Source organism: Protomyctophum bolini (genome assembly GCF_963924005.1).
Source record: "Protomyctophum bolini genome assembly, chromosome: 4".
Lineage (NCBI taxonomy): Eukaryota > Metazoa > Chordata > Actinopteri > Myctophiformes > Myctophidae > Protomyctophum > Protomyctophum bolini.
In genome coordinates this window covers 14931551-14957207 of record NC_137865.1, presented here as the reverse complement: position 1 = coordinate 14957207, position 25657 = coordinate 14931551, and the positions used below count along the sequence as shown (strand labels likewise).

The 25657-nt window shown below is 42.3% G+C and overlaps 2 protein-coding genes across 4 annotated transcripts; both read left to right on the top strand.

Annotated features, from left to right (window-relative positions):
- Positions 1-4147: 4147 nt before the first annotated feature.
- On the top strand, positions 4148-8206 carry LOC308313548 (uncharacterized protein). The gene is made up of 4 exons (XM_080760730.1): positions 4148-4315; positions 5390-5479; positions 6531-7338; positions 8029-8206. Exons 1-4 carry the CDS (start codon positions 4270-4272, stop codon positions 8060-8062), a joined length of 978 nt encoding a protein of 325 aa, XP_080616856.1. The 5' UTR covers positions 4148-4269; the 3' UTR covers positions 8063-8206.
- Positions 8207-8915: 709 nt separating this feature from the next.
- Positions 8916-25649, top strand: fcsk (fucose kinase). 3 transcript variants are annotated; one of them, XR_013963971.1, is made up of 25 exons: positions 8916-9101; positions 9208-9308; positions 10316-10467; positions 11214-11264; positions 11719-11844; positions 12226-12298; positions 12683-12780; positions 13639-13719; positions 14198-14317; positions 14686-14857; positions 15112-15218; positions 15740-15841; positions 16145-16318; positions 17073-17146; positions 17237-17634; positions 17726-17969; positions 18290-18456; positions 18547-18774; positions 19046-19189; positions 19341-19460; positions 20037-20224; positions 21394-21493; positions 22208-22431; positions 23172-23293; positions 25511-25559. XR_013963971.1 is itself a non-coding variant. In XM_080762017.1 (24 exons), the coding sequence occupies exons 2-24, from the start codon at positions 9224-9226 to the stop codon at positions 23241-23243; spliced, it is 3294 nt and encodes a 1097-aa protein (XP_080618143.1). In that variant the 5' UTR covers positions 8916-9101; positions 9208-9223; the 3' UTR covers positions 23244-25649. The 3 variants fall into 3 exon arrangements, 2 of the variants coding, with proteins under 2 accessions (XP_080618143.1, XP_080618142.1); XM_080762017.1 differs by having other exon boundaries at positions 13645-13719; positions 23172-25649; XM_080762016.1 differs by having other exon boundaries at positions 23172-25649.
- The last annotated feature ends 8 nt before the right edge of the window (positions 25650-25657 follow it).

The following is a 25657-nucleotide window of genomic DNA, read 5'->3' as shown; positions in this document are numbered from 1 at the left end:
GTCAGTCATAGGGTGCAGGACACACAAACACCACAACAAATACACACATTGTTCATACAATCTACTACACTATGCATAATACATTACAAACCATATAGCGTATACACACACTCTGTTTTATGAAATTAGGGAGTGAGTTGACTATACATATCAACAGGAATAATACAATGAATAAACACATGCACACACACACATAATTATACAGTATGTATTGTATGTATATGTATGTGTATGTACTAGAATTTCGTGCGCGCTACGCGCGCACTCATCCCAGAGCGACTTTGCCACGCACTATGGGAAGAAATAAATGGCGGGAGTTGACTCCACATGTAGTAACGAATGGGTTATTGGAAATGTACCATTGTTTTGTCCTGAATATTTCCACAGCCTAAGTACTAAAGGATTGTGACTGTGGGACAGACATACAGTCTGACATACAATAGGCTACACGTGTGCACAGTGAATAAACAATGACCTATATGCCCAGAGTTCTTAAATTAACATAGTTGGATTTTAACAGAAAGACAATGCCATAAATCAGTGAAAGTAAGTGACAGACTCAACAGTAGCACACAGCATGCAAGGCAGCGATGCATGCATGCAAACATGTTTGTCCAGCTGAGATTTAGTGTCTCCATCTCTCTGTGGAAGAGGTTGCACATGACCTGTACGGCCACACTGAGGCGCTCCAACACAAACACAGACACAAAACAACACCACGCTGTTTGTCCAGTTGACCCAAATCAACACCAATACCTAGCCTGTTTGTCCAAAACACAGTATCTGCTGGCCACGTGTCTACTTCGCCACAACCTAATGTTAGTAACAAATGTAGGGGAGAGCCGCCAAGGTTGTAACGCTTCACGGTTGTAACATGGACGTTATATCTTGATTGGTCAACGCCACCATGACGCCATCGCGTCAGTATGTGTACAGCAACGTACTCTACGTGGCCAGGAGTTTGAAGTTTGAAGTGTTTACCTTCAAAATGCGTCTAATTTTACACCTGGAGTATATGTGTGGTACAATTTTTGTCTTTGGTGTTGGTGAATAAAAATCCACATGGATGTGTTCATGCTTATGTTCTTCATTAGTTTGCATCGTGTTTAGACGGAATTCACGTTCATTCTGGTCTGTAAGCAACTGCAAAGAAAACTTGCAAAAGCGGGTCATTTGTAACATGTGTTACAAATGGTCCGCTTCCATTCAATGCCATTATATGTAATATTTACATATTTGACATATTGGCCAATATTATATGTTCTGAAATGGTATTGTATCGTGTAGTGTATTCTGAAATTAGTTTAGGGTTGTATAACGTTGTACAACTCAATCAATCAAACGTTTGTTTAATCAATGTATTGCCCCATTGAAAAAAAAGAAATGGCCAAACTGGTACTGGTACACCCGATACTATTTAATATTTCCCTTATGTTTGATACATTTTCTTATCACATCCATGGTATAAAAACAATGCTAAGGAGTTGCTTCAATGAAATGTAATTGCTTTAAGCTGAGAACGATATGTTTAATGGTGTTTTTTAGCGTTGTTACATTTATCATGCATGCCGTTACAATTGATCCGATATGCGCAGCAAATGTAACACTGAAACAGCGTCCACGTTCGGTTGAATAACTCCCGACCTGTTTTATCAAAAAAATAACTTGAAGTGGTTTATGGTAGCTGACATGTGTAGGTCCGTTGCCTGAAAATATTACATGTGTAGCTAAACGGATCTCTGAGTAAAAGAATGAAACGTGCAAAATGTTACATCCTTGGCGGCTCTCCCCTATTAGTTTACTCACAGCACAGCACCGTCACTCCTGTCAGTTATTTCGTCCTAATAACTTGAAGTGGTTTATGGTAGCTGACATGTGTAGGTCCGTTGCCTGGAAATATTACATGTGTAGCTAAAGGGATCTCTGAGTAAAAAAATGGAACGTGCAAAATATGTTCTAAAATTGTATTGTATTGTGTAGTGTATTCTAAAATTAGTTTAGGGTTGTATAACGTTGTACAACTCAATCAATCAAACGTTTGTTTAATCAATGTATTGCCCCATTGAAAAAAAAGAAATGGCCAAACTGGTACACCCGATCCTATTGAATATTTCCCTTATGTTTGATACATTATCTTATCACATCCATGGTATGAAAACAATGCTAAGGAGTTGCTTCAATGAAATGTAATAGCTTTAAGGTGAAAACGATATGTTTAATGGTGTTTTTTAGCGTTGTTACATTTATCATGCATGCCGTTACAATTATTCCGATATGCGCAGCAAATGTAACACTGAAACAGCGTCCACGTTCGGTTTAATAACTCCCGAGCTGTTGTGTGTATTGCGTGGTGAAAAGGCCGTGTGTTTGTGTTGTAAACAACTCATGTTATGTCTGCGCACACTGTATGTTGCTATGGCTGCTGACGTTAGCATGTGTGCTATCAGGCAAAAGCTGAGATAGATATGCAACTACTACTGGGGAAAATGCCATACAAAACACAACACCTAATTTCGGAATGTTATTGTGACCTATTGAGCACAATCAGACCATCATGATTTGCTTGCTGGACCTATAATTAATTTATTAGCATTAAATGTCCACTCGCCCATCCAAAAGAAAAGCAAGATGGCTGCGACAGATTGTGAGCGCGACGGACTACGGAGGCCAGGAGGAGCAGAGCTGGTGACGTAAGAGGCAGGCAGTGTTGCCAGGTTTGCGAATTGTAAGCGAGTTGCAGTGTATGCAAGTAGCGTGGTTAAATTCCTTGTTTCTCGGCGTGTTGTGGCACCCGTTTATCTGCTGGCTCGATCGTGATTTTCATAAAAGTAATATTTGCAGAGTAAATAAGAAACTTGAACGGCTAAAAAATAGGCTATGTCAGTTCGGGGAGGGTGGCGAATTTATTTTGCATATAGAGATGTGTGGTAAAAGTGTGGTTCGGTCGGAGATAGAGCATGAAGAATGAGTATGGGTACACCTTTTCACTTGTATATAAGATACTGTATAGTTGCGAGAACTTGCGACCGAAGGTTGCAGAAAACTATAAATCGTGCATTTCCCGTCAGTGTGTGTGTGTTGGTTAGTCAGGGTGAGAGAGCATGTGACATCACGTGACATCATCAGGGAAGGAGACCCCTGATGTCATCAATATTAAGCCCATATACTGTATGGAGAACCCTGATGTCATCAATATTGGACAGCGACTCTACATCTGACCTCAAACCTCAAGCCCTTAGATCTCCATATATGGAGCTGACCTGTTCTGACATTCGATATGTTGATCCTTCCCCAATCCCCATCCATCCTTCCTCTTCGAAGTCTCCCTTTTGACTGATATGATACCTGTCCATTTAAACTCTAGACGGGCCTGCCCCAAAGTTATTAGTGCCCGACAGTTCTTAACAGGCCCGAAAATGAAGATCTTATACCCCCCATGCCAAAGCGCCAGCGCTCGCCCAGCAGTCTGCTGTCACCCAGGCGGATATGTTGATCTGATCCCCCATTCCAAAGCGCCAGCGCTCGCCCATCAGTCTGCTGTCACCCAGGCGGATATGTTGATCTGATCCCCCATTCCAAAGCGCCAGCGCTCGCCCATCAGTCTGCTGTCACCCAGGCGGATATGTTGATCTGATCCCCCATTCCAAAGCGCCAGCGCTCGCCCATCAGTCTGCTGTCACCCAGGCGGATATGTTGATCTGATCCCCCATTCCAAAGCGCCAGCGCTCGCCCAGCAGTCTGCTGTCACCCAGGCGGATATGTTGATCTGATCCCCCATTCCAAAGCGCCAGCGCTCGCCCAGCAGTCTGCTGTCAGCCTATCACCCAGGCGGATGCGCGCACGCTAGAAAGTTACATGATAAATGACTGCCTCTTTTCAGAATAAACCCAATTTGGCATTTTATTTGGAAATCAAATTCCCATAGAGGAATCCAGAGTCAACTCTATTCTCCACGAAATTGTATTTAACAGCATTTCATGCTGATGTGATTTAAATTTATGGTACCTCCTCTCCACACTTGTGTGTGATGCTGCAGCTGAATGGTCCTCTTCTGACTTGAAGCAGCAGGTGGCGGCAATGTACTTGAAGGTGTTTTGTCGAAGGATATGACGTACCTCACATGCTCCTCCTCTTTTAAATCGAGGCGCGGGAGTGCTGCTGAATATTGTTTCACTTCTTCTCTTGTCTTCAGCGGTGCGAGGTGCGAGCAGCTCCGATTAAAATCAACACGTCTCTGTTTGTAAAAAAGTAAAGTCAACTTTGATCAAAATGGTGAGAACTAAAGCAGACAGCGTCCCAGCGACATACAGAAAAGGTAACATTTGAACAAACGTGAACTATTCGTTGTTTACGCAACGACATGCATGCTAATGTGGTTATTGTTCTTGTTTAGAAAGGTGAAGTGTTTAGTTGGGGAAATGTTATGTATATTGTAACGATTTAACAAAGCATACAGAACTAAAGGTCAGTTAGAACACGGACATAATAAAAAGCATGATACGATTATACGATACTTTTGTACGTTGTCTTGTAATCCTGTTAGTTTGTTGTCACTTGTCAAACATGGTTTGTCGCTCCCGCCAACATAGTTTGTAGTTGGGCTTGCTGTAGTGGAAACAGTCATTCAGCAGCAGCATTGATATCGTCTTTATGTTTACAACTAAAACCACGGTAATGTCTCCACGGCTACCATATGATCCTTTTTTTAATATATATATACATTGGTATATACATTGTATTATTGGCGTTATTCTTCATGGTAAACTGCGCGCCAGTTTTGGGCGCCACCCACAAAGTAGACAAGATAGAAGCCCTTGTTCTATTTGAGAAACATTGAACACGGTGTCAACAATTGGTGACAATCGCAACTTAAAAAAAAATGTTAGATATTTGTAATCATTGACGTGATAGCAGATTGTGTGTGCTCTGTTGGGATATTATTTGCTCATACTGTCACTGTGCGACAGCAGGCACAGGACTATACTCATGTCTATCTGCTGACAGATCATGTTAATGTATTGTAGTGATGTTTAAAATTATGCGATTACAATTCATCGATAGAATACATCTATGATAGTCTAATAGTCTTGGGCCAAGGCTACTGTAATGTAATCTACCAGGTGACATACTACTTATTAACAGTGTTAATTGTATAGAGGATGTGTACAAATTGAGTGAATAGACATTTTTGATTTCTACTATACAGCAACACCCAACTACAAAGAGCTATATTAATCTGATTTAACCAAAAGTTAATCAGTAACATTTTAAGTTATCCCATCAGCTTGCGTAATGTGGTTCCAGTATTCTAAATGTGGAAATACTTTTTATTATTTGAGAAATATGCAAGGGATCTCCCATTAATTTGTTTTTGTTTAACGTTTTACAGCTGTGGCTGCACAAGCCCCCCGTAAATCTTTTGGGGCATCCAGATCAGCAAACGCTGCCGGCAGTAGCAGCGAGTACTGTGGAACCCCAGGTGAGACATTTATTGTTCATAACATTTGCCTTATCACTGTATTTGTGATAAGGCAAATGTGACTCTTGCTGTATTTTTTATGTATTTTATCCTTGAATTGCCACAGTGGGTTATTTTTGCACAAAATGATTTCAAGTTAAGAAACAACCATTTCACCAGTGTTAAATGGGCGTCTTAATTTTCTTCAGTCAATCTCCGACAGGAAACGTATTCAATATTTTTTTTTGTCAGGTGAAACCTGACTAATAGCTCAGAAATGTAGACGACATCGTCACCACCTAGCCTCGGTCCCAGCCTTACTCATCTGCGAAGAGAAAAGCCTGGTCACAACCTAAGGCAGAGACACTATCAGCGGAAATGTCGGTCCGGAACATCCGTCGGATGTATTTCCCCCGGAAACGATATTTTTCCAACCAATCACAACACTTGTTTCATTCACGGAGAATGTAAACTGATTTTTAAAGCATCAACGTAATTTCCTTGATCGGTACTTCCGCCAAAATCCTGCAACTTCCGCCCCCCAAAAAATTAAATGCAACAGAACATTGGACGCGCCCCTAGCGGCCAATGTTCTGTTGCGCATTTACAATGGAGTGAAATCCAAGATGGATGCCAGATTCCGAGACAGTGTATCAAAACACCTTTTTTATAGAAAACAACGCACCTTAGACTTTCAAACGCAGGACGTAGGCCAAGCTGAGAAGTGGGGAAGCAACGTAAGCGCCTTAGATTTTGTGTATGTACATGTTAAGCGATTATAGGTCTTCGAGCCAAAAATTTAAACACCATGAGTAATGATCACTTAGACTCTCATAGAGAGCAGACGTCAGAATTGAAAAATACCTCTACGAGAGTCTAAATCTTAGGCTAGGTTTACTTGTGAATCTGTGATGAGGGATTCTGGAGTTGTTTGGAATGCTGAAAATATATGAGCTACAGACTATAAGGCAAAATTGCCCCTGGAGATTCATTCCCACTGAAAAGTGGAATAAAAATACAGTTCAGAGATATATTGATTGACATGATTTTATATTTTTTGTTTGTTTTACAGGCAAAAACAACAAATATGCGGGTGGTAACCCGGTGTGTCCACGCCCCACGCCCACTTGGCAGAAGGGGATCGGTTCTTTCTTCGGTGGACCTGAACGGATACCAGAAAAGGAAAACCAGCCCATCGTGGAGGATGATGAGGAAGCAGGAGGCAGCCGCGTCCCAAAAAAGGCAGCCTCAAAGAAGAAAAACAAGCTCATCGTGGAGGATGATGAGGAAGCAGGGGGCAGCAGCGGTGTCTCAAAGAAGTCTGCCTCAAAGAAGAAGAAAAACCAGACCATTGTGGAGGATGATGAGGAAGCAGGAGGTAGTGGTGTCTCAAAGAAAAGGAATTATAAGAAAAAGCAGCCCATAGTGGATGATGATGAAGAAGCAGGAGGCAGTGGTGTCTCAAAGAAGAAGAAAAAACAGCCCATAGTGGAGGAGGAGGAGGAGGATGATGAGGAAGCAGGAGGTAGTGTCTCAAAGAAGAAGAAAAAGCAGGCCATCGTGGAGGAGGAGGAAGATGAGGATGCAGGAGGCAGCGGTGTCTCGAAGAAGAAGAAAAAACAGGCCATCGTGGAGGATGATGATGAGGAAGCAGGAGGTAGTGTCTCAAAGAAGAAGAAAAAGCAGGCCATCGTGGAGGAGGAGGAGGAGGAGGAAGATGAGGATGCAGGAGGCAGTGGTGTCTCAAAGAAGAAGAAAAAGCAGGCCATAGTGGAGGATGATGATGATGAGGAAGAAAGAGGCAGCAGTGTCTCAAAGGAGGAGGAGAAAGACGAGCCCATGGAGCAGGATGACGAGGAAGCAGGTGTCTCAAAGAAGAGGTATGTAGGCTGATTTGTCCAAATTAGAGCCGGACACATCTGTCATAATTGGACTTTATTTTAACCACTACATTGGCATCTGCAATTATGCAGCCAGTGTTTTTTTACTCACTTTGAACTTGGCATCCCTATCTTGTTTTCAGAAATGGCCTCATATGCAAGCTCACAACAATGTGCCGTAAAACTTGAATGCAGCTTATGTGGTTAAATATGATGTTTGTTGTTTGTATGATGTTTGTTGTTTCTTAAAAGTTGATTTGTGAAAATACAAAAAGAGGTCCAAGGCACTCTGCTACAGTCAAGTAAAAAAGCCTTTATTGAAGCAGCATTAAAAAAAGACAGACTTATGCGTTTTAGCTGTAAAAGCCTTCATCAGGGTACCACAATTATGGGAGTGCCTTGGACCTCTTTTTGTATTTTCATTATCAAACCCTCGCGAACAAGCACCTGTTCAGTTTGTACAACCCAGAGCCATTGAAGGAGAGTTGCGCAATTGAGGGTGCAGAAAATGGCACCGGTCACGTGGTTCATGTGACTCGAAATGGTGACAAATGACGTAAACTGCCAGTTCAGGCCAGGGCTTTGTAATGTGTGTGTAGACTATTGACTGCAGCTATCAACCTACTGCAGGAGGAAATTATCATGATGCAACACATTCAACATGTTCTCCTCCTGTTTCCATTCTCTCAGGTCCAAACCTCTGCCCGATGAAGAAGATGAGTGAATATGTCTGCGTTTCTGCTTTTAATATGTTGAAGCCAGTTGTTGACCGTTCTATAAGTGTATTTTTCTTGACTGTACATCTGTATATAAATTACTGCTCTATTCATTTTGTATAGAAGTTCAATAAAAGTTTTATGAATTGGTACTGTAGTGTTGTTTTTTGGGTCAAGCTGACAGAACAGAAGAACAGGTTAAAGCAAGCAAAATATGACTACTGTAAGCCAATTTGAAACGTGTTAAATCTGAATCTGGTTATTCTAGATGTGTAACAGTTATATGCAGTGTCTTAAGTAATAAATAAAATGCAATATTTTCACTGATCATTGCTGTCCATACTAAAGCCCAGAGGCTGTATGTTGCTACTTGAACCAGAATACTGGTAGTAAATAGCAATATAATATATAAAGTGTTTTACACGTATGTCCAATGATCGCATGCAAAGAACAGAAGGCATTGTGTTAATAAAATGGGATAAAAACAGATTGCTTACACTTATCTAGCTCTGGTTGAACCAGAGCTAACACTTACCTAGACAGAATACGAGACTGCTTCTAGGAATCTATTTTTCGGGGAAGTATTCTAGAGCCAAAAATCAAGTATATTCATCCACACTCCACAGTATCTTTGGAAAGCCTTGTTTCCATTTACTGTGTTCAGTAATCACATCCACATACTCTTACTGTTTCCGGTCATTTCCACAGATAAAATGCATAAGCGCACACAGACGTTTCCGTATCCGCTCTACTGCATCCATCCGCAACATGAACGCAAAGCACATGGTCTAACCACCAGTACGGCAACTTGAGAGGCTCAACCGAACTTCATTGCCACATAACAGACCTAACAGACAGTAATGTTGGTTATATGTTCACAGTTGAAACTTAGAGCATCACTTTATCATCTCCGCTATTTGATGGAACTGACAGCTTCTATACAATGACGTCTACTACAGTTAATTTAAAGGAACTACAGGTGTTTACAGCACTTTTGTTATTAGCATCGTTGCTAATTTTGTGAGGCACAGACAGCAAGCAGAACGGGTGGGTGTGTGTTTGAGAGAGAGAGAAACAGATACAGACAGTGCTGTCAGAGGAGAGTCAGGAGACGAGTAACTATTGTAATGACTTTGTGACTGTGTGTACACAGTGATTAAGAGAGAGCCATGCAGTCAGAGGAATGTGGCTTCAGGTGGACGGTGATCATTCTCAGCTGTCAACATAAAGACAGCGTGTACACCTTCCAGAGAGGTCAGTGGCCCTTCTCCTTATACTGGGCTTGATGGATGGATGTTTGATTGTTCTATTTGAGTTGTTATCATTTTAATCAAACTGACTGCATAGCTGTGCCATATCCACGGCAAGCGCTATTGCTAATTTGCTAATACACTACACTTTACACTACTTCAAGAATCATGATGTTTGACAAACGTTTGTTTGTACTGCATGATTGATGACAGAGTAGAGTTAATTCCAAATGCATTCAACCACCGCGCACCGTACGGGGGGGAGGGGGGGAATTTGCTATGAATCTTTCTGTGAGACTAGAGAGAGCAACCAGTAATTCTCTAATTGTTGTCTTTAACACATTTAACTCCCAAAACAATACCTAAACAAAATACTGGGTGGCTTGCAATGGAATGTGTGAACCCTCGTGTTTTCCCAGAGGAAGAACTGTTTGTGTGCTGTGACACTCAGTCTCATGTCCTTTCTCAAAATGTCAACTTTGAACACTAGATCACAATCTAGGGCACAAGATTTCAGGATTAACTACTGATTTTGATGACCCCATGACCTTTCCTATTGAGTATAGTATATAGAGTGTATACTGTATATCTTGAGACATAATTTATAACCTATGCCCAATAATAATTGGCTACCTGGCTTTTGTTTTTTTGTCATATATTTGAACATATATACATAAAATTTGTCCTGTGGTGTCTACAATTACCCATCCTATTACTACTTGAAGCAGTGAGCTGTCATTCCACAACGCTCTGGGAGCAATTAGGGCAATTTCTAAGAGTCTTGCTCAGGGACACACATTTCCTGGCCTGCCCTGGAATCGTACCTGGGACAACAAGGGCCTCTGGCTCCCCCAGACACTAACCCCTAGCTATGGCCGCCCTGACATTGTTTACATATATTTATTTTTGGTTGCTCTCTGTGTGGTACAGTATATCCACTCATCTCTGTTTGTGTGTTTCATCCTTTGGTATGTGTTTGTATTGTGACTTCCTGTCTGTGTGTCCGCTCAGAGTTGGAGGTGCGACAGCGCCAGGGTTTCATCTCCAGAGACACGCTGTTGTTGACAGTGTCTGACCCCGGGGCCCGGCTGGGTAGTGGCGGGGCCACGCTAAACGCCCTGCTTGTTGCTGCTGAACACCTGAGTGCCAGAGCTGGACACACGGTGAGCAATGATCATTGACAAGCATGCATGCTATTACCTCCAAGGATTAGAAAATTCTTTACTTTTTTAATAATCTTGTTAATAAACCTTTTTCTTTGTGGAAAGAGCTAAACTAATTTAGTGTTTTTTTGTTAATTCTTATTGCCTGTTTATTTGTCCTTTGTCCCCAGCCTATGTCATTTTGTAAGTCTATGTTGTGTGAATTAATGAGGTTCTGTAACAGAATGTCTGGTCAGTTTTTGGGGGGCTAACACATGTTCCAACCTCATTATACCTTATTGGGCATAAATCAGGTTAGACCATCATAAATCAGGTTAGACCAGTGGTACTGGTCTAAATACTGAATCATACATTATTTATGAACAGTCAGTTTCTTTGTTGGGTGTAAATAGCCTCAGCACTCTACAAAAGAGCTGGTAACATGATCACATCCAAATAGTTTGCTGTAACCAACCGCATACTGAGGGAGGGAAGATAAAATGGCACCTATGCTGGTAATCCTGCCTGACGGCGTGCCACAGGTTTGAATTCCGATCCTGACGACCTTGTGTGTGTGTGTGTGTGTGTGTGTGTGTGTGTGTGTGTGTGTGTGCTTCTGTGAACACATTTTTTGGTGAGAGTGATCAGTTGGCTGCCACAAAGAGAAGATTATGTTTTGGGGTGAAAGGTCAATGTCATGTTAATGATGTGACATTGGTGAATTTCTATATAATTATGAACTATTATGTTGTTGAACATGTCTCCAGGTGGTCACAGCAGATGTCCTGGACAATGCTCACATTCTTATTTTACACACGGTGAGTCTAATTCAGTGTAGTTTGATTGCATGCTTTTAAATCAATACATTATTGTTCAGTTCTAGTAGAACTACTGCTGTTGCTGCTACTATTACTACCACCACCACAAGTACTATTACTAATAATACATACAATTTATATAGCTCATTTCAAGGTACTCAAAGTTGCATTACAGAACAGTAAAAAAACGCAATTATTTTAGAAAAATAAACTAGTTAAAAGCTTAAAATCTAGAACCCAAAAGGTAGACAAATAGTGTGTGTTTATGGGGGGGATTTATGTAGGGAAAGCAAGTCTGAAAAGGTGGGTTTTGAGTGTGCTTCTCTTATGGGGGTCCTTAACATAATGGGCTCATGTCGAGTCAGAGTGTCAATTTGGGGGTCCTTGACTTGGTCCTTGAAAACCACTGCTCTATATAGTCCTGTGCTGCTGTGTGTTCTCTACGTATGTCCAGGGTCGTGACTTCCCCTACAGTAGCTGTAGCAGGACGTTCTGTTGGCTGTCTGTTGAGAACACACAACAGAGAGTACAAGCTCCTGTCTGCTGCTTCGACCTGCTACTACACTGTCTGAGTACACGGGTAACAATGCACTGCTACTACACTGTCTGAGTACACAGGTAACAATGCACTGCTACTATTCACTGTCTGAGTACACGGGTAACAATGCACTGCTACTATTCACTGTCTGAGTACACGGGTAACAATGCACTGCTACTATTCACTGTCTGAGTACACAGGTAACAATGCACTCCTACTATTCACTGTCTCAGTACACCTCAGTAACATGACAAGTACTGTTATACATTGTCTGTCTGAGAACACATGTAATAATGCACTGCTACTACTGTACACTGAGTATATAGGTAATGTAACGTTTCACTGCTACTGTATTTGATAAGAGTCACAAATGATTAAAATATACTACAATGGCACTCAGCCTGTCTGTCTGTCTTTCTCCAGCTGTGTACAGGTTGCCCTCCAGGTGTGTGGGTTTGTAGCACAGACATGATTCTCACCATCCCGTCTGACTTTGGTGAGAATGTAATGTAAATTACTATTCAATCTTATTATATTATATTCAATTCTATTTATTAATGTTGTTTAGGCTTCAGTGTGAGGGATAATGTACAGATAAGTGCGACAAGGAGCAGTGAGAAGCAGAGGTTCTTATCAGAATCGAGTATGAACCAAAGCTGTTTTATAATGGATATTAACTATATAACTGTTAGTTTATCATTTACATTATTGTGTGTGTGTGTGTGTGTGTGTGTGTGTGTGTGTGTGTGTGTGTGTGTGTGTGTGTGTGTGTGTGTGTGTGTGTGTGTGTGTGTGTGTGTGTGTGTGTGTGTGTGTGTGTGTGTGTGTGTGTGTGTGTGTGTGTGTGTGTGTGTGTGCGCGCGTGTGCGTGTGCGTGCAGTATTGTGTTGGGAGGGGTTTTGTGGTGTCAGGGTTGTAGCACTTCCGGGAGAAGTTTCCTATGCGGCCAATCATGGAGTTTACCTGACTGATGGACAGGTACACATGATTATTATTAATAGTAGTTGGAGGAGCAAATCATGTGTGTGGATGCCTGTACTTTATACCTTTTATGTTTTTCACCCAGAATTTCATTTTAGATGTACGACTCTTTATCTAGAGATACTTCCAACAAGTCCAACAGCAGAGTAAGCTTTAATTTTGTAAGGTGTGCGTGCGTGCGTTTATGTTGGAGGTGGACTCTGCTTTCAACCTAGACTCTTGAAGAGGACTAGTCATCTGAAGATCTTGGATGCAAAGATCACTTGCTTGTTTGTTTATATTTGGAAGCTGGGGACATGTTGATGGACTGGTGCAGTAGGGCTTGCAAATTGTGGGACTACCCTAAAAGCTTAGTGTCGTTGACTAGTGACACCTGCATGCGACAATGTCTAAATCAGGCTTACGTTAATTAAAGCAATGAATGTCTTTTATGGTGGAAAAACAGTGCAGCACTGACCTATGAGTTGAAAGTTTCAACTGTGTTATACTTTGAACACACCTCATCTGTGATGTGCAACAAAATAAATAAAAGGTGACCATGCTGGCAACAAGCAATGGTCACCACAGATGAAGTGTTGTCAAAGTGCAACATTGCTTTTCTTTTTTATTACATATTTATAATGTAAAGAGATAGGGAACTAAGCATAGAGACATTCCAGACAAGATGAGGAGGGCCTCATAGTCTGCACTGCTTGGCTGAACCACCTGGCAGTTGGCACCCCACAACAATGTTCTTCTGCTATAAAATACTTTTAATTTCTTGAAGGCATAACTCTGAATAATTCCCCTAAGTGTGTGTGTGTGTGTGTGTGTGTGTGTGTGTGTGTGTGTGTGTGTGTGTTGGTTTTTTCTCAGGACCAGGTAAGAAATATCATCTACAAAGGAACAATGGAGCAGATCCAACAAGCTGCAATGCCTGATGGGAAAGTTCCTCTGGTAAATCTATGTTGACCTTTTGTGGGCTGTCAGGGACTAGATGGCAAAACATGGAGAAAATAACATGCAAACAAACACGTTATTTGACTTTATTTATTTTAAGAAATACCGGTACACAACTATATACATCAATAATCATTTGTTTAACATGTACTGTATCTCTTGCCTGCACATTAATTCATTACAATTTAATATGCACACTTAACTGTGCACTGGAAACAAGTCTCTAGGGCATTTTGTCTTATCCTTTTAGCATAACTTCTGACTGTACCTCCTGTACGGTTAATAATCTCCCCATTTCCTGTCAGCCTACTGTCTATCCCTCCATAAAAAAATATAAAATAAAGGCGAAAGACACAAAAAACATTTAAAGTATTCAATCACCGTAAAAATTGGTTTTGTTGAGTAAGTAAACCAAATCAAACCAGGTAAACATTTAGACCTTTTGGATCAGAAATCATGGGTTGTTGTTTTCTAGGTGTCGGGTCCAGTGTTTTTCAGCAGGGAGGTGTCAGAGCGTCTCCTGCAGACACACGTTACTTCTCCTCTGGACGGCTGCACCTACTTGGGCCTGGACTCTGGAGCGCCTCCTTTAGAGGTAACACAGTTCACACATTCATTAACCAACTAAAACCGGAAAAGCAGTCAAGTGTATTCTTTGAAGAATCGTAAAAAATTGTGCAAATCTTTGAATATATTTATTAACTTTTCAACTCAAATCTTTGCTTCGGGGGTCCCTGGAACAAAATATTTTGAGATGGGTGGTCAAATTCATATACTTTTGGGGGGTCCTTGATATCAAAGTTTTAGAACCACTGATATCACAACCTAGGTTTTCTTTTTGGAAACTGTTCGGATTTCGAAGACATTTGTAGAATCGGCATTAATGAAACTCTTCCTTCTTTTTTTTGCTTTTACTCTCTCTGTTTTAATAGTTTTGGTCTCTCTGTGTGTCTCTGTCCGTAGATATCTCTGTTCCTGGACATCTTACTGTGTTTGTGTTCAGAACAGACTGAGACTCAGTTTGTGACCGAGGACAGAGCAGGCTGCAGTTCTCCCACTGGACCACAGGGGGCGATGGTGAAGAGCGGCAGAGCAGAGCTGTGGAAGACCCTGAGAGGAACACCCCTCAGTATGGGTAAGGCAACACAGAAGTACCCTCAATATGATATGTGTTCTTCCTTTAAATATCATTATTAGAAATATGACCATAATAATCAGTCACCTTTGTTAGAATTATGTACTCGTGAAAACGTGCATTTCTCACGAAAATAAGGGCCCAAAGTTCCTCTGATCCTATCCTAGAATGATCATGAAGAGACGGCAACAGTTGCTGCCGACTGGTTTGACGTCTGTCTGTTGTTGTTGTATAATATGATATCATTCCCACAGTGTGTGTTGCTGGTGGTTGCTATGACTACCTGACTCTCTCTGGGAGAGAGCACGTCCTTCGTATGACGCAGAACGGAACAGTCCCAAACATTTTATCACACATCCAGGTGAGATCTCTCCATTTCTGCTCTCAATATCCATTTCTTTGTATTTAGTCAATTATAGTTGGGTGAATGCAGATGACACAAAACTGGTGGTTCGTCACCAGTTTAAAGCTGTTAGTATTGTTTTTTTTTTTTTTTTTTAAGGGGTGCTAGCCCCTTCTATAAACAGCTTTTTTCCCTGCACTTCTCAAGATTTGCCATTGACAATAAAGGGGGATTCCGGTCAAATGTCCGCTAAATCTTGTCCCCGCCCGTCTCAATATTTGCCATTGACAATGAACGGAGAAATGACGTCAGAATTCCGCTAAATATGACGTAAATTAACAAAACATTAAACGCCATTAACATTGAAGGGTAAATATGTAAACGAGCAAATCGGCTAAGCAATCACATGTTGATGGGAGCGCTTGGTCACTAAGGGACCACCTTATGTACATTATGTAGCAATGTCAAATGTCCGCTAACATAAATTGATGTACGATGACAAGAGCGCCCCTCATTTCACACGGGTGTGATTTTTATAGAGAGAGGAGACGGTGAGCACCACGGCCAGGGTCATTAACAGCATCCTGGAGGGAGACATCACTGTGGCAACCGGAGCAGTGGTTCAACACTGCCATCTACAGGTTTGGGAGGCTCACTTCAATCTGACCATTTTACATGTCAGTCAATGTCAGCTGTCATTCTAATCCAGAGACAGAAGTAGTACAATAAACATTTGTTTCACTCTGAGGTAGACGAAAGTTGAAACGTCAGTCACCCCTGCAAAATAATAAACATGTGCAGACTAGTCGAGTGCTCCGGTATATTTTATCTGGGTGGTCTCTCCTGAAGTGCTGTATTCTCTCTCAGTACAATAAACATATTGATGTCTTTTTAAGTCAATGACATATATGTCTGACCACTGACCTTAACCTTTTTCTACTCAGGGTCCTCTTGTGGTGCCTTCAGGATGTTTGCTGTCTGGCCTGGAGGTTACATCATCATCGCACCTGAGGGAGCTGGCACTGACTGAGGACATCATCATCCAGGCACAGCGTGTCCAGTTGGGAGAGTTGAAGATGTGTGTCTACACCATAGTGGGATCACTGGATGATCTGGAGGTATGAAGACAGAATTCCTTTTTGCTTAGGAAGGTTCCTGAGTTAAATGACCCAGAACTATCTAAGTGTAGTGTAGAATTCTATCAATCCTATGGGAAGGTGCTTCAGTGCATCCTCTTCTATCTCCTTAGGGCTACCACCCTTTATGACAGGGTGTCACAGGAAAGGAGATTTTCTGTCCCACAATAGACCATATTCACACACAGTGGCCATCTTGCCATTAAGTTAATGGCAGTGTGGCAACTAGCCGCAATTTGCATTTGACAGCCCATACATCCAAACAGAAAGTCTTATCTGATTCCATTAAACAACGTAAAACTCACCAACATTGCAGCTGTACAGAAAGCTTGAATTATCCTCTTTCTATCTGCAAAGTGTTTGTTCATAGAACTCCACCGTAGGCATGTCATTATGAGCTACTTTCTGTCAAGACATTTTGGAAGTGCTTGCTTTCAGTAAAGCTGCCTCCTGCATTATGTGCAATTTCAGAACAGGGCTGTTGAGTGATTTTCAACGAGTGCTTGAGCGATTTAAGTAATGCGTGTCGTGTGTTTGTGTTTGTTAGTTATAAAATGACAGAACATTTAATTTGTATTTGGCTGTAATACCAGTCCAGAATATCTGTTAATTGAGCCTATGTACTCCACAGAGAAAATTAGTAGACCCATGTCTGTTACAAGACGTCAGTTGATTAGTGCAAGTTCAGTTGGATTCCTCTTCTCTTCTCTTCTCTTCTCTTCTCTTCTCTTCTCAGGTGTCCTATGACGCCAGCAGTTCCACTTTCCTCAACCAGAGCTGGAGTCTGTTCTTCAAACGCACTGGAATACAGTAAGACATCCTATCCCCTCTCCCCCTTTTCTCCTTATTTTTAACCTCCTGTATCCACCTCTCCTCTCCATCTCTTCTCTTCTCTCTCAGACCAGAGGAGCTGTGGAGTTCAGCCAGACACCGCTCTCTCCTGGAGGCTCGCTTGTTCCCAGTCCTCCAGGCCAGTAGGGGGTTTGTGGAGCTGCGGGGAGGTGTGGCCTGGCTGCTGGGAGGTGGGGCTTCTCTGCCAGTGGGCAGGGCTGGGACCGGTGCATGTAGTTTCTCTGTGGAGCGCTGGCGGGACGCATGGAGGCTGTCAATGAGAGAGGTGATGTCGCTCACCCACCAGGAGGCGGAGCTCCACTGGAGGGAGGAGCTTCTGTTCATGGCTGGGCGAAGGAGGGTGATTGACAGTTTGAGGGGCCAATCAGACGTCAGTCTGTTGCCATGTTTCAGAGCGGCGGTGCTTGGAGGACAGGAGGCGGCGCTACTGGAGACACTTGATAAGAGTAAGACGTCTGGAAGCTCAGAGGAAAATAATGTATTTGAACTGTATTAAACTAAATATAAATAGAAACAATCCTCTGTCTCTTTTTCTAGTTGCAGCAGGGAGTGGGGGAAGTCAGTCGGAGGACCTGGTTGAGACGGTTGGCGTGTCGGCGAGGTCCCTGGCGTGCATCGCTGACGTCCTGGTCTGCCTAGCAGGGGAGGGAGGGAGGGGCGGGCTCAGGAGCGGACCTGCCGCCAATCAAGCCTGGAGCCATGCCTACTTCCTGTTGGAGACGGGAGACCTGAGGGGTGGAGTCACTGCCCTGGCAGCCCAGAGAGTCCGTTGGATGGGCAGGTGAGAAGGGGCCCTCTGGCTCCGGTAGTGAAGGGCCCCTCTGGCTCCGGTAGTGAAGGGCCCCTCTGGCTCCGGTAGTGAAGGGCCCCTCTGGCTCCGGTAGTGAAGGGCCCCTCTGGCTCCGGTGGTGTTGCTACCTTGGGGGCTGTGTCCAGAGGAAGTGGTTTTTTTTAGCTGCCAGTGCTTTGCTGCCAGTGCAGGAATCTAGCTAAGCGCATGACAGAGCTTAGACATGATAAGTACTAAAACTCTTTCTGTGGACATTAAGAGTCCGACAAATGATTTTAATGTGACTGTGTGTGTTGACTGCCCCCGAACAGGCCCGACCTGTTGGTGCGAGCTGCTCGTCACTACGAAGGCGCGGGCCAGATCCTGCTTAGACAGGCTGTGATGTCATCACAGAGGTTTGTCTCTATTGGACAAGGAGAAGTCCCGCCAATAGGGGAGTGGCAGGAAGTAGAATGCCCCGCAAGACTGGATCTAGCTGGTGAGTCTAGAACTGAACATTCTATTGTATTCTATTCTGTTGATGTTCCGTGTTTTGAATTAGTACATACTTACACCATTTTCTGTTCAGGTGGTTGGAGTGACACCCCGCCCATCGCCTTTGAGCAAGGCGGTTCAGTGACTAACGTAGCGGTGCGAGTGGACGGCAGGCGTCCCATTGGTGCCAGGGCCCGCCGCATCACAGAACCTCGACTCCTATTGGTCAGCCACAACGGGGGGCTGGACTCTGGGGTTGCCACGGAGACGGTGTGCGAGAGACTGGTGGACCTGAAGGATTACTGTCAACCTCATGCTCCTGGTGAGACACTGTTTATAATACCGGTAATTACTATTAACCCATTAAATTCTAAATCCTGATGTTGATTCATCAGTGGTGCTCAAACGCTTTCATGTCAAGGACCCCCCGAAATCATATGTATTATGTGCTGATCAGTGCCATATTTCACGTGTACGCTGCCAGTAGGCCAGTGAAGTAGCTCCACACAATTTCACGTATGATTTAAAAAAAACTCTCTAGTTATTATAAATATCAATAGTATTGAATGTGTGTGTGCGTGTGTGTGTTCCAGGAGCCTTGTTGAAGGCAGTGTGCGTGTGTAGCAGTGTGGTGTCTCTCTCCTCCCAGCATACATTGCAGGAGCAGCTCCTCCTTCACTGGGGAGGAGGACTGGAGGTCCACAGCTGGTCACTCCTGCCTACTGGCTCTGGACTGGGTAAGATATGATATAAATGCAAGGGGCCCGGCATGGTGGCGCAGTCAGTAGCGCTGTCACCTCAGCTAGAAGGTTCTGGGTTTGATTCCTCCTGGGGATGCTGTGGGTTCTGTGTGCAACTCTGTCTGTCTGACTGCTGGTCTTCCTTCAGGTACCAGCAGTATCCTGGCGGGGGCGCTGTTAGCTGCGGTGTATAGGTGTACAGGAAGGAGCTATGATACTGACTCCCTGATCCATGCTGTCCTACACCTGGAACAGATGTTAACTACAGGTCTGTCTGTCTCCCACACAGATAGAAAGAACAGATGTTAACTACAGGTCTGTCTGTCTCCCACACAGATAGAAAGACGTAGAAACGAAGTTTCATAACATATAAAATAGATTAGATTAATAGATTAAGATTAATTAATATTACTGTAGTATTAGTCTAGCGCATTGAAGTCTGACTTAATTTACGCACCCTACCTGGGTCACGTCACGTCTCCCCATTCTGAATTCCCATAGACGTGTTTAATATCGCAGTGTGTTCCAAAAATGGAAAAAGAAATGAGCCTGGCGGCTTGAGTCATTATGAGTATGAAGCATCAACCGTTACCACCGCCGAATTAATACAATTTTCACCAGAAACAGACTGTACTATCAAATATGAGGGACTGACTACCGGATACAGAGCCACCTCCCTGACAATAGCGCCAGGACAATTGGTTTCTTTTTGGACCACAATTCTAAGACGACCCAGTGTTATTTTATTTTCCATAGAGAAAAACCTCCGTGGCCCAGGGGATAAGCGAGTGACGTCAGGAATTGGGTACTCTATTATAGTATTTTATTATCTCTTTTCCTGCAGGTGGAGGTTGGCAGGACCAGGTCGGCGGGTTAGTTAAAGGTGTTAAGGTGGGTCGCAGTAAAGCCTCGCTCCCACTGCGGGTGGAGGTGGAGCCCATCGTTATGCCTAACGACTTCCTGGTTTCTCTGGAGCAACACCTCCTATTGGTCTACACTGGCAAGACCCGCCTTGCACGCAACCTCCTGCAGGTAAGCCCTGCCTTCTAGAGAAAATCAGCAAGAACCATTGCCTGTGTGTTTAAAAGGCAACAAGTCATGACTAGAGTTTAGATCAACTTAAATTGTGCTCAACATATCAAATCTCTTTTATCTACTTAAGCCCTGCCTACAGTTTGCCTATAACGACTGACATGCTCAAAAAGGATGCCAGGTTGAAATGGGTTGAGACAAATTATGACAGGGAAAAAGAATCCTCTATTTATTCACAAGAGAAAACATATGCAACATTTTCCCTTATACAGGTCAGTTATACATCGTCAGTTTTGAAATAAGTCTAATAACAGCGTGACCTCCCTTTCCAGTCTTTAGCTATTGCTATCAGTTTACCATGTTTGCCGTTTTTGCACAAAGACACATACATCACTATGCAATGTTGTGTGGTGAAAACTGGATGGCATCCTCCCTGCTTCTATGCATGTCAACTAGTGTGGTAATGGTCTGCGTTAAATGGAAATGGTGATCTTTATAAAAACTTCACCTAAGTACAAAAGTGCTTCATAGAACACCGTTGGTGAGAACTACTGATTTACAATTAGGGCATTTGTAGAATCGGCCTCCTGTCTTAATGGGTTAATGTGGTGTTATTTCCATGTTAGAATAGAATGAAACACAAATGGAAACATGCCTTTTGGCTTCGGTGTACATTGTGTGCTGTGTAAGTGGTCAGAATCAGAATTAATCTTTATTGTCACATCACATTACAAGTAAGGTGGGTGAAAAACGTGGTTGTGTACAGTAGGCTCATCAATCATTGCAGTGAAGAAGGATAGAGAAAAGAGAGGAGCATAAAGTGCATAATATGGTGACGGTGTGTTTTAACAGCGGGAGAACAACAAATCTAGTGGGCGTTCCTGCTGTTATTAGTATTACCTACCGTAACCGTATGTCCTCGTCTAGGTGGTGTGAAGGGTAAACAAAGCAACACATTTATTTGATTGGCTATCACCGGACGACGATTCCAATGTTTTCGGCATGACATTCCTCCACCCACTTTTGACTATCGCGTCTTCGATATTTGCCCGGTCCCATTATTAATTATAACACACTTCCGGGAAAATACGTCAGGCTGTCGCTCGCTGTTACAACGTACTGTGAGGATGATGTGGTGGTTGTTGTGTTTGTTGTTGCGTGTGGACAAGGACGTGGTTCGTAGCTGGTACAGTCGCCTGCCCTCCATCGTTCACAACGTCCAGCAGCTGGTCCACAACTCTGAGGAGTGTGCCAAAGCCTTATCAGAAGGTAGGAAGTACATCTATATATAATTGTATATAACAAATGTGTATTTGTTTTTTGTTGATTGATTATATACGTTATTAGCTAGAAATGTAAACAACATGTGGTACAGTAAGGCATTACAGGATCACTTCACAACTTTTCAACCTACCTTCATATAATGGGTTCATGATAAAATGCCAGCATTTTTTTCCTACTCAGTCTGTGTCTCATGGAAGGGCTATGGGCAGTTTAGAAACCCGTCCACCAGTGACATCATCAATGGGGAATCCAAGCTAATAGAAACTGCAGGATTTCTATTCCTGAAAAGTTGCAATGCGATAATGGAAGCCATCGTTCTCACGATAATACAAATCTAAATATATTTTTTAAGAAAATCTTGTTTAAAAAAAATCTGCCTAACGATGATGTCACTGGTGGACGTGTTTCTAAACTGCCCACAGCTCTCCTATGATTGCGCATGTGTCTGTATACCATATCACACCACATCACTGTCGGGCGGAAGCCATATTTCCCCATGATTAATTTTTAACTTTTGAAATATGTAACCAATGAAAAGGATTAACACGAGCTTGTGACTATAATAAAGACATTGGATTCGTGTTTTCTTTCCCGTTTACTGAAAATGGTTTTGTGGCATAATATAAAGGTTTTGCTTCCACCCAACAGAGACAATATAAAAACATATTTCTGTGGGTGTATCTGACTGTCCTCCTCCAGGTTCTCTATCCAGGCTCGGGGTGTGTCTGGATGTGTCCTGGGAGCAGAAAAAGGTGATGGCTCCGGGCTGCGAGCCAGGGGCCGTCAGGGCCATGATGAGAGCCCTGAGGCCTCTGGTCCTGGGGCAGAGCCTGGCGGGGGCCGGAGGCGGAGGGTTCCTCTACCTGCTGACCAGAGAACCAGACCAGAAGCACGCGGTCCTCCAGACGCTCAGGGACACCGCGGTGAGCAACGTTCACCATATAAAGCCATCATTATTACTCTGCTTCCTCCGGCCTTGGGCAGTGGTTCTCAAACAGCCGTGAGGATATTGCAAGTGGGCTCCCAAATAATTGATAAAACACTACGATTTTAATGATGATAATATTTTTTATTTTTTTAAGACATTTTTTCATACATGAGCTAGAAATGTGTTTGGGTGTGTTGAAACAGTCCCCTAGAGGACAGTGCTGTTTACCAAACCAAACTCAACTGTCCCCTAGAGGACAGTGCTGTTTACCAAACCAAACTCAACTGTCCCCTAGAGGGCAGTGCTCTTTACCAAACCAAACTCAACTGTCCCCTAGAGGACAGTGCTGTTTACCAAACCAAACTCAACTGTCCCCTAGAGGGCAGTGCTGTTTACCAAACCAAACTCAACTGTCCCCTAGAGGGCAGTGCTCTTTACCAAACCAAACTTAACTGTCCCCTAGCCTATTCTGGACGGGAATCCCTTTTGGTGTTTTAACCCTTCTGTGCCCCTTTTGGTGTTCTGTACAGTATGTAAATAAAAATATTATTTTTTTGATGCTATATTAATATTTGAAGTTTTTCAGAAAACCTAGGTCAGGATTTAGAAGGCATTTTTAGAATCGGCCTCAGTCCAAAATGGGCTAGAGGACAGTGCTGTTTACCAAATCAAACGTATCACTGTGTAGAACTTGGATGGATGGTTATTTGACAGAATTGATTGGTGTGTTTCTAGGGTCTGGGAGACTTCAGTGTTCACTCTGTACAGCTGGACATGGAGGGAATCACCGTGGTGACGGCATCCTGACACACACACACACACGCACACACGCACACACTCACACACAGGAAACCGAGGTACCCTGGGCCTGGGTTTCTGCTTATCAATGGTAATGATTGATCGAAAAAATGATAATGCCAATATGTTGAGGTAGAGAGGGTATGCATAAAGTGAGTGGCAAAGTGAGTTTAATGTCGTTTAACGTCGTTTAACAAACAAATTGTTTGCATGATTCGACAGAGATTGGCCTAATTTTGTTATATTAATGAACTATTAATTTGCCAAAAATAGGATATATCGTGATTTATTGGGAGAAACCAAACGAATGTGTTAAATCAGACATTTAGCACAGCCCAAATGGAATTGCATTTTTATTTTTATAAACATTTTTGTGCATGATTCGACTGAGAGATTGGCAATCGAATCAGCGTGATTCGATTTTTGTTTGTTTTTTGCTGGATTCAACTACCTGTTGAAGTTGGGTGCATGTCTACATGAACAGTGGATGTTATAATATTAATTCCTGGGATTTATATAGCACTTTTCTAAGTACTCAAAGACGCTGTACATAATGTGCATGGGGGCCAGGGGAGAGGAGTATACTGGTGATAAATGACTATTCAATTTATTACAATTTGGTTCATATGGAGTTCATATGGATGTGTTTACAGAATGTGCTACTGTACTCTGCACTAGAGGGCATCATTCGTCAATTAATGTCTTGAGGAGTGAGTAGCAAAACGGGAATGCTCCATCATCTTCTCTTATTCATCTCATAATAACACACACACACGTATACACTCACACAGCCAGCCAGACATGTGTGATGAGTTAATATACTGGTTCCCATCCACACCAGATATATAACGTTATAAATAATATTAGTAATAACTCAGGAAACTCTGCTTCTCTTCAAATAGTCCAGTCTGTCTGACAGATAAAAGACTCCAGTCAGACACATGGAATAGAATCAAAGATCATATCCAAAGTATTGACCTACATTAATATTATTGATGCTCAATCATGAATCAAATTTTTGTACACAAGAATAACACAGACAATAATTCTGTATTGTACTTTATTCTGGTACAATTACTGTAGCTGAAAATTGTGACTGGCCCCTGTAAAAATTAAAAGTCTACCCAACCCCCCCCGCCCCCACCCATGTTTTAATGAATATTGTTTGTCTTTAAATGTTTCGATGAATTGAATGCCTCATTGACCTCAATCCAAACAAGCCCTGTGGACTTATCTGGGTTAAGAAGAATGAAAAAACTAGGGATGTACCAATGAGACATTTTGGCCGATATCGATATCCGATATAATTAATTGCTATTATGGCCGATAACCGATATAACCGATGTTGATATGATCTCATTCTGTATTATTTTTTTATTTTTATTTTGGGCATTCTGAAAAAAAGGCTGAATTTGAAAAAAGCAATGCCTCTTTATTACAACACTAGGGATGCACCGTTATTGAAATGTTGGCTCATATAGATTCCCAACATAAACAGCTTGAATGTAGTATATTTTTTTAATGTTCCAACTATTCACTCTTTCGAAAGCTTCCCCAGAAAACACTGATACAATTTGCAGCCTTCATCATCACAAAATACTTTTTCAGGCTTTTATTTATTTATTTTGTAACATAATTATAATAAAATAAAATATCTAATCCGATATTATTTTACTGATACCGATTAATTGGTTTAAGACCAATACCGGCCGATAACCTGTTTTTAAGAAGCAGGAAAAAGTTACCAAGGTAACAATTCATTTCACCTTAAATGTATTTTATATTGTATGCATGTGTTGTTGTATAGTTGCATTTGTTACATATGTTCTAAAAATCTAATCTATGTTTGTGTTTTCTGTCAATCTGGCCATAGAAATTGTATAAGCATTATGTATATGCATATTGTAATTAACTATAAAGGAATGTTTCCACTTGACCATGCCACTATTTTATCCAGCATGCATCACTACTGAACATAGACCAGCTGTTCTGTCTCAGAATAAATTGACTTCCTGTTTGGTCGTCTACAACATTCAATAAAACTAAATTTAGTCTGTCAGTGAATTCAATATTAGTGAGTGGTTTATATGAGATCAGAGCTGTTAAACTCATGTCTGTTTTTACTGATTTAAACCACAGACAAACTGTCTCTCCAACAGCTCTCCTCCCAAACAGCAAGCTGCCAAACTGTTTATTCATCTCAGAATATTGATGAGGTGTTTGTGTCATGTGTGGCCATGCGTGTGTGGGCGTGCATGTGTGTATGTACTACATAGGTGTGTATATATCCTATATGTGTGTGTATGTGTGAGTGTATGGCTCCACATCTGTTGTGGATTTCAGACTGCCTTGTGATGTCACGGAAAGTGGTGAATATCCTGAGAGTTGACCAATCACAACGAAGCAGCAGTGACATTAAAGGT

Coding starts and splice junctions, on each gene's coding strand:
- LOC308313548 (XM_080760730.1), top strand. CDS start 4,270: ATGGTGAGAACTAAAGCAGACAGCGTCCCAGCGACATACAGAAAAG. Junction 4,316..5,389: donor CCCAGCGACATACAGAAAAG/GTAACATTTGAA, acceptor AACGTTTTACAG/CTGTGGCTGCACAAGCCCCC. Junction 7,339..8,028: donor GCAGGTGTCTCAAAGAAGAG/GTATGTAGGCTG, acceptor CCATTCTCTCAG/GTCCAAACCTCTGCCCGATG.
- fcsk (XM_080762016.1), top strand. CDS start 9,224: ATGCAGTCAGAGGAATGTGGCTTCAGGTGGACGGTGATCATTCTCAGC. Junction 10,468..11,213: donor GTGCCAGAGCTGGACACACG/GTGAGCAATGAT, acceptor ACATGTCTCCAG/GTGGTCACAGCAGATGTCCT. Junction 17,970..18,289: donor AGAGTCCGTTGGATGGGCAG/GTGAGAAGGGGC, acceptor GCCCCCGAACAG/GCCCGACCTGTTGGTGCGAG.